The sequence below is a fragment of the Carlito syrichta genome, unplaced genomic scaffold, assembly GCF_000164805.1.
Source record: "Carlito syrichta isolate Samal-C Ts95f unplaced genomic scaffold, Tarsius_syrichta-2.0.1 Scaffold119051, whole genome shotgun sequence".
NCBI lineage: Eukaryota > Metazoa > Chordata > Mammalia > Primates > Tarsiidae > Carlito > Carlito syrichta.
In genome coordinates, this window is record NW_007063147.1 from 24766 (window position 1) to 33453 (window position 8688).

The 8688-nt window shown below is 36.6% G+C and overlaps 1 protein-coding gene across 1 annotated transcript in view; it reads right to left on the reverse strand.

Annotated features, from left to right (window-relative positions):
• The window catches only part of TRAPPC11 (trafficking protein particle complex 11), a gene marked incomplete at its 3' end in the record, with an annotated part of 37622 nt that overhangs the window by 20743 nt on the left and 8191 nt on the right, over positions 1 to 8688 (reverse strand). Inside the window, exons 4-6 of the mRNA XM_008047954.2 lie at positions 8101 to 8171; positions 7165 to 7279; positions 303 to 402 (exon numbers count right to left, since the gene is read on the reverse strand). Coding sequence (XP_008046145.1) covers positions 303 to 402; positions 7165 to 7279; positions 8101 to 8171 — 286 coding nt within the window. The remainder of the gene's footprint in view (positions 1 to 302; positions 403 to 7164; positions 7280 to 8100; positions 8172 to 8688) is intronic.

Genomic DNA, 8688 nt, shown 5'->3' on the forward strand with positions numbered 1-8688 from the left:
AGTTAAGGGTTAGGTGTACAATTACGTTTCATTCAAGCATCCTGTTGATAAGAGGTGTTTTCCCATTCCCCGATAGATATTTGCTACTGTTAATCCCATCCCCCTCCCCCCAAAAACAAATCTTAAAGGCAAGCAGTTTAATTTAAAAACAAATCAGTTTTTAAAAGCTTTACAAAAAACTTTGGAAATACTGAAGCTATTTAAAACATCAAGGTATTAAAGACGTGATAATCACCTCAAAAACAATCAATAATAAATAACCTACTCTAGAATGCTTCTATTATCATGCAAAAATCATGTACCTGATGTGTTGTTTTATTCAAAAATTCTTTATGAGATTTCACTCTTCTGATCTCTGTGTAATAATAAGTCTGTGCATGTTCATAAAAGGCATTTTCTAATCTGTAAAAACAAAAACCAAAAAAATCCAGCATTAAGGTTATTTTAAACCAAACTGTTTTCAAGAATCTATTTATGAGAACTGAAAGTTAAAATTTTGATAGAAATAATGTCTATTTCACAGAAAATGTCTTTGATTAAGATCAACAATGTCTGTGATAAATAAAGCAAAATATAATCTGAATTTCTAGATAAAAAGTGTAAAAGACCCCCTCAAAAGCCATTTAAAATTTACCTATAAGATATAACTGATAAAAATAACCTCTAATTCATAAAAATTCAGTAATCTTTCTTTATTTTATTTTATTTTTACTTTTTGAGTTGGAGTCTTGCTGTCACCCAGACTGGAGTGCAGTGGCCGCTCCCGGCCACCGCAGCCTCGACCTGCTGGGCTCCGGCGATCCTTCCGCCTCAGCCTCCCAAGTAGCTGGAACTACAGGCGCGCGCGACCACGCCCGGCTAATTTTTTGATTTATTGTAGAGATGAGGTCTCGCCAAGCTGCCCAGGCAGGTCTCGACCTGGCGGGCTCATGCAATCCACTCACTTCAGCCTCCCAAAGCACGGGATTACAGGCTGAGCCACCGAGCCCGGCAGCTATGGAGTGTCTTAACATCACCATAAACGCTACAATTTTGCAATTCTAATTGGCTATCTTACTTAATAATTAGTTGCTCGGCTTAATATTTAAATTGGCACCTCTGTTTTCTGAAAGGCATAAATATTAGTAAGATAACTTAGTAAAGTCAGAAGAAACTTCACCTTATTTGCTACCATGGCTTCTACATAAAGGTTTAATAAATCTCCCTGCTCCTTTTGCATCATAGCAATCACAGAAAATAGGATTTTTAGCAGGTAGGGGCAAATGAACAATGGTGCTTGTGGCCCAAGGTGAATAACCCAGGGCTCTAGCTTCCTCAGTCCCACCAAGCCTTCCCCCTGGCTGAGGGCATCAGTATGCCCACACAAATATAATCAGATGGTAGATCAGATGCTTAGTTTCATTCAAATGAGAAATTGACAGTATCTCATTTTCTTATTTTTATTTTTTTTGAGTTGGAGTCTCACTCTGTCGCCCAGACTGGAGTGCAGTGGCCGCTCCCGGCCACCGCAGCCTCGCCCTGCTGGGCTCCGGCGATCCCTCACCTCAGCCTTCTGAGTAGCTGGAACTACAGGTGCGCACTACCACGCCCTGCTAATTTTTTTATTTATTGTAGAGATGAGGTCTCACCAAGTTGCCCAGGCGGGTCTTGAACTCGCGGGCTCAAGCCATCCACTCACCTCAGTCTCCCAAGGCACGGGATTACAGGCTGAGCCACTGAGCCCGGCTAAAATTCAGTAATCTTTCAAAGTACTTTTGCCCCCACTATTTTATACTTTTATACAAAGACTGAAAAAAACAAGTATTCAATACTTAATTAGATTTCACTTATTTTGGGGATTTTAATAGTTATGGTTTAAAAGGATAAGAAAACAAATGGGGAAAGAACCAAAAACTGAACTAGCACATGAGATGAAAATAATATTTGTATGATTTAAATCCTGCTTCATTCTATAAGATCTCATAGGAACAAAGACAATCTGAAGAGTGATAAACAACTTAAACTTTCTTTAGTGAAAAGAAGTGCACATCAGGAGTATCTGCCTAGGGTAGGAAAGCAAGCACAAGTCATTGCCAGATAAATGATGAATTTCAAGGTTTTTCAACCTCAGAATAAAACAGAATTTTGAATTTATATTCAAAGGGTTTAAATGCACATAAGGAAAATATGTAAAGAAAAAAAAAAGGAAACAAAACAGAATGAATAAGTAAAAAATTTAAAAATCAAGTATTTTATTTAATTTTAATTTTATTTTTAGAAACAAGGTCTCACTCTGTTGTCTAGGATGGAATGTCATGGCACAATCAGAGCTCACTGTAGCCTCCAACTTCTGGGCTCAAGCGATCCTCCCACCTCTACTTCCTGCACTGCAGGGACTATAGAGGTTTGCCACCATGCCCACCTATATTTGCTTGTTTTTTTTTTGGTAGAGAGAGGGTCTTGCTATGTTGTCCAAGCTGGTCTTGAACTCCTGGCTTCAAGCAATTCTACTTAGTCTTAGTCTTCCAAAGCACTGGGATTACAGGCATAAGTCACTGTGCCTCGCCTAGATACTGTATTTTTAATGGAATTTTCTAGGTTAAGATTTTTCTATTTTCAAAAATATAATTTAAAAAATGTAAAATATGAAGATAATTAAAATTAGATTTTAAACTTTAACCAAATAATGTTTGAAGGAATATATTAACCTAACTTGTCCTTTAAAGTTTTACAAATGAGTAACAATGATTAGATATTATAAGGTAGCCAGAAATATGTCTACAGGTTGTTCTGAAAGATTAAAAAAAAATTCTTCTCAACAGAGATTCAGTATTATTAATCTAGATTATCTGAATAACTATTAAAAGTAAGCTTGGTTTTCATTTTCTAGTAGGATGTGTACTCAGAGATAAAACACCTGTTAACCAGTACAGAAAATTGAGAGCAAGTAGGCCTGGTAAGTCCTATTAATTCCTCTAAACTTGGTGATATGATCTCAAATCCTCCCTCCTTTTAAATATAACAGGTTATAGAGATATCCCTGGATACAGGACAAGTGTTGCAAGGCTTTCACTTTTTAATTCATACATTTTTATTGAGAAAAAGAGTAATCAAAAACATGAATTAAAAAAATGACAAGTCAAGATGTGAGAAGGTTAGTGAAAAGACCAATTCTTTTAGCAGATGTTAAAAAATTATACTTCTGAGTTAGTATCAAACAATTAAGGATGTTCACTAGGGAAAAAGACCTTGAATTTTCTTTGTTTTACAATAAAAAAAGTCAACTAATTCGGCCTTCTCATTTAGTGATTTAAACTAACTTAATTTTTAAAGTCCATAATTTTTTATGATATTCCTTTGCCCCAAATAACCACTACTTACTTCCCACTAGTCTAAACCTTCAAGGATAGTTGCAAGCTGCCCACTTTCTTAAAGTGTTCCCAGCCCACATCTATGCATTTGTTCTCTGAAATCCTGTAAAACTTACTAACTATATTACAGTTACACTAGCAATGCTCTGTGGTATTTAACACAAATGTTTTCGGTCTCAACAATTACATTAGTTCCTTCATGAAGATAGGAAGCTAATAAAATTGTTTTGAACCAGACAAGATACACACATACTCACACACATAAATACACACACAGTTATCTTTATTTTACTATTTGACCTGTCTCAAAATATAATTTACCCTTCCAGATAATTGAGGCTAAAATTGTAGTTACAAGCAGCTTCCTAGTCTAGGTATTTATCAGAAGAAATGTGATATTTACTCTTGGCAAAATTCATACGAAGATCACAAAAGCCCATTTTCTGCTACCACTGCACTAGCATGTTAATCAAGCATACGTTTCAGAGTAAACAAACATGTTTAGTCACTGCAACTGAACGTTGAAAAACTAGCACTCACTGCAGGAAACAGAGTTAGCAGTTTTTAGATGAAGAACATTCAAGCTTTCAAATTATAAATGTAGACGTCAGTCTAAAAGGAAAGAGGCATTCCAGAATTTTGGAACATATGTAATAGGCAAAATAGCCACACAACTTTGGAGAACAAAAGGAGGAACTATTGTATACTTAAAGGAGGTAGTGTCGAAGGTAGATCCTGTGCTAAAGGCTGAAGATAAAGGGAGTAAGAAGAGCTGGAGTGGCAAGCATGTAAGTCTTAGGTCCCTTTTTTCCTTTTCCCCTAAAATGTTTCAGCAAAGGGGGCCGAGAGAGTCAAGCATTGCTTCAGTATTGTCCGAACCATCCAAATACTTATAGCAATCCCAATTTTTAATTTATGGAAAGGAAACGATCAGAGATCCAAAAACTAACAACATGGATCAGTATATTTGCATACGCTGTTTTGTATTTTTAACAATTGAGTTCAAACCCATTAAAACTCTTTGTTTGAGTGGGGCTTGGTGGCTCAGCCTGTAATCCCGTCCTCAGGAGGCTGAGGTGAGTGGACTGCCTGAGCCCGCAGGTTTGAGAGCCACCTGGGCAACTTGGTGAGATCTCATCTCTACAATAAATAAAAAAATGAGCCGGGCGTGGTAGCGCGCACCTGTAGTTCCAGCTACTTGGAAGGCTGAGGCGGAAGGATCGCTGGAGCCCAGCAGGTCGAGGGTGCGGTGGCCGGGAGCGGCCACTGCACTCCAGTCTGGGTGACAGAGTGAGACTCCAACTCAAAGAAAAAAACACCTCTTTGTTTGAAATCGTTTTAAACTAGTTAGAAAATCACTCCCAATATTTTCCAAGAGCCATTTTCAGCATGTTTTCTTTACAGGACAACTGTCTTCTGCAAAATATGTGCTTTTCTATTAAATGTCACCTCTTTTTGTGGTTAGCATATGCAAGTTAGCATGACACTGAAGCCCATTGTTCTAAGAGGAAAGGTTTGAAAATCTGGAACACTTATCTTCTTATAAAAGAAAAATGCTTGACTCATCTCTAACTCTAACACTTAATTCTGTTTTAAGTATTTTGCTTTGAAATGATCAGTGTAAAACAAAAGTGTAAAACCTCTGTAAAACAAAAGATTTTCAAAACCCTTCCTAACACATTACAGAAGTTTTATACACAGTCTACCATTTTGACACTTAAAACACGCATACTCAATACAGTCAAATACTCTGCAGACACATGAAAGCATGAGAGTGCTAACAGTGACTCTGCTACCTCCCTCCTGGTCAGTGAAGATGAAGAACTCCTGATATTCCGCTTTATTCTCCCTCTTAAGATGAAATATAAATATGAACAAGAGCCTAAGTCTTCTCTTATCACTAGTGGACTGTCTTACACATGCTCTGCCCACACAGTTACATTTTGGAGGCCATAAACACAGGGCATTTGCTTTTGACATCAGTCACTTTGACAGCGTACTCCTTATTGAAATGTTTCATTATCCCAAATAAAACCATCAGCGGTTAAAGGCAGAAGTCACATCTTCTATTTTCTTGTATCCATAACAGCACACTACATGATCCCTAACAGCTAAGGCAGGGTTCTCAAACTCAGCACGACAGACACGTAAGCCAAGTACATCTCTGTTGTGCAAGGCTGTCCTGCACTCTACAGGATGTGTAGCAACACCTCCAGCCTCTACCCACTAGATGCCAAGGTAGCAAACTCCTCAGTCGTGGCGATCATAAAAGTCTCCAGGAACTATCAAATATTCTGTGGTGGTCAATACTGCTTCGGTTGAGTCACTGGGTTACGGTACATGGTAGAGGACAACAGATTTCTTAAAGGCTTCACATGAGTTTTAGAGCCTTAGAAGTTGAGTATGACAGAGCCAAGAAAAGGGGAGCTGGCCCGGGTTGGCAGGTGCCAGTATAGAAGCATACTGACAGAGACAGCATCGTGAATAGAGAGGTACTGGAGTGCAGAGTGCAAGGTGGAAGTCCAAGGCCAAGCCTGGAGAGGGAATCGAAGGCCAGCTACAGGGATGGGAGGAGCCTTAGTGGAAAGAAAAGCAGTCTACGTGTGCCACAGTTGTCTCTACATTGTCCCTCTCTTCTGTTTTTCCTATTGGTCATAGGTGTGCATTTAAAAAACAAAAAAACAAAATTCATTATTTTTTTCCTCACACTTTGGGCAGTTATCTCAATGTTATCCTTAGCCATGTTATCCTGACTTTCTATGGTATCACTTCTGCTATCTATTGCTTTTAGTGTGGAGACTGATTTTACAATCACTTTTCCTGCAATTCAGTTTTTAATTTGATCCTGTTCCTATGCATGCTCTCTCCTTCTAAATTTATTCTTCTCTTTCTTAGAAGTCGGGTCATTTATATACCAATGAGAATGTCAGATAGCCTCCTGGAGTGGATTATTTTCAGAAGTTCGCTTCTGAGAAAGAGAAAAGAAAAAAATGCAAGAGAAGCAATAAAAGATAAACTAAAGTATTCTTGAGTTTACAAAGGATATTTATGCAGAATGAAAAGGAAAACCATTTTATAGTCAAAATCAGTGAAAATATTCGTATCTATACACATCTTAGCAAATACTTCTATACTATAAAACTTCTTTGCAATACTAAATGCCAGAAAGTAATGAATAACAGCTACATAATTTTTAAGGTAATGATGTGTTCTCAGGTAATCTGCCTATATATATATATGAAGGCTTTATAAAGATATTTAAGACATGATGGGGTTTGGACCCTTCTTAAAAAATTATTTAAGTAGATACATCAACATATCAAGAATGAAGCAAAAAAAGAGGCCACAAATGCAAACACTCTCATATAAAAGTACACATATGCCACACAAGGATATGTGGTGATTCTGGAAAGTACAATGGAAAAACAAACATTTTAAAAAATGAGGTTCAGCCAGATGTAAATAAGGAAAGGTGAGGTAATGCTAAGTGGAAGATTATTGTGTATTATATGATTACATTTATTTTTGTGTGTTTTGGTATGTGTGCATATACTATAAAGATACACATATACCTGTTCCTACATAAAAAGACACTTTTGGAAAGGAAACTCAAGCAATTGCTGAAAGTGATTACCTCAGGAAATTGGAGAGGGTTAAGAAGTTGACATAATAGACTTTTATTTTTACACTATATCCTCTGTACCATTTGAATTTTTCCCATGAACATACTTTTTCTTTTGTAAATAAATGGGTCTAAGTTACCAATTTCGAACAAATAATCTTTAAAAAAACCTTTTAAAAGATCTTTATTTACCTTATAATATAACCCACAAGGTGGTCAGTGTGGGGCAGTACAAACAAAGACTTTCCTGAGAGTTCACATGCATTACATAAAGCTGCAGCCCTTTCTGAAGCAATGACATCTTCTCCTGTTGATAACACCCCAAACAAAGGAGAAAAATAAAACAATTAATGTATGTTTCTAGATAAATACTTCCCCAGATCTGAAAAATATAAGTAAGAATAGAAACACAAAATACTTTTCACCATGCCGATAGGACTCCTAAAAAGCTCTGTGGAGTTCTCAAAAGTTACACAGTGTATTATATACCTTTTAAGAAAACATTCTGGAATTTTCTACTGAGCCACAATAGATGGCCAGGTAATGCAACAGATATACCACAAACCAACTTCAAAACATTTAACTAAAAATGGAAACCATAATTCATAAAAGAGGTTTCCAAAACCATTTAAAATGATACAAGTTTCAATATAGAAACAAAAATATATTTTGATCTATGAAAGTCTGAAGAGTAGAAGAACTAAGTATTTGAAACTAAGACATTTTCCTAGAGAAAATTATAAATCCTATAGAATTTTTCTTTACCCTATAGCAAATTAAGAAATAAATTACATAAGGAATATAATTTCAAATAGATCTCTGACAAGTAAATTATTCATTATTTTTAAAAATCAAGTGAATTAACCATTTTGTCAATTAAACATACTCCCCATTTCCCCTCACGGGGAAGTAAGTAGAACCAATGGTTCCACTTGAGAAGATTTACATTCTTTACTAATTTTATTTCTTACAGTAAGCATTTATTCATTTACTATTGACATTTTTAAAAGTTAACACACTACCAGCCCCATAACTGAATGCATAAAAGATTTCAACCTTAAAGAAAAATCTACCTCCCTGTAATAAGAATTGGGACTAAAAAGCAACTAACAATTTGCTTTTTGATACCTGGAGGCAAAGGAGTTTTCTTCTGAATCAGAACCACTGCAACTTTTGTGTTTCTTCCTTGTAAACTTTGCCTGCAATGGAAAAATAATAATAATATTAATTTAATTATTTTAACCTAAAAATGTACCATGACTTTATACAAAATACAAGTATGATAATTCAATTGAAGATAAATGTCAACTTAAAAAATCAAGATCAGAGAAAATATTCTCCAGGGAAGAATATAGAAATTCTAAAAGTATAATCTCCCATCTTCTAATCCTTAAAAATCTGCCTGAAAAGCAAAAATTTGGGCAACTCCTTTGGGTCTGCTCCCACTGTGGGAGCTTTTCTGTCCTCTCAATAGATCCTGGTTTAAAAAAAAAAAAGCAGCCAGGCTCAGTGGCTCAGCCTGTAATACCGTGCCTTGGAAGGCTGAGGTGAGTGGATTGCCTGAATTCGTGGGTTCGAGACCCACCTGGGTAACTTGGCGAGACCTCATCTCTACAATAAATCAAAAACTAGCCGGGCACGGTAGCGCGTGCCTGTAGTTCCAGCTACCTGGAAGGCTGAGGTGGAAGGATCGCTGGAGCCCAGCAGGTCAAGGCT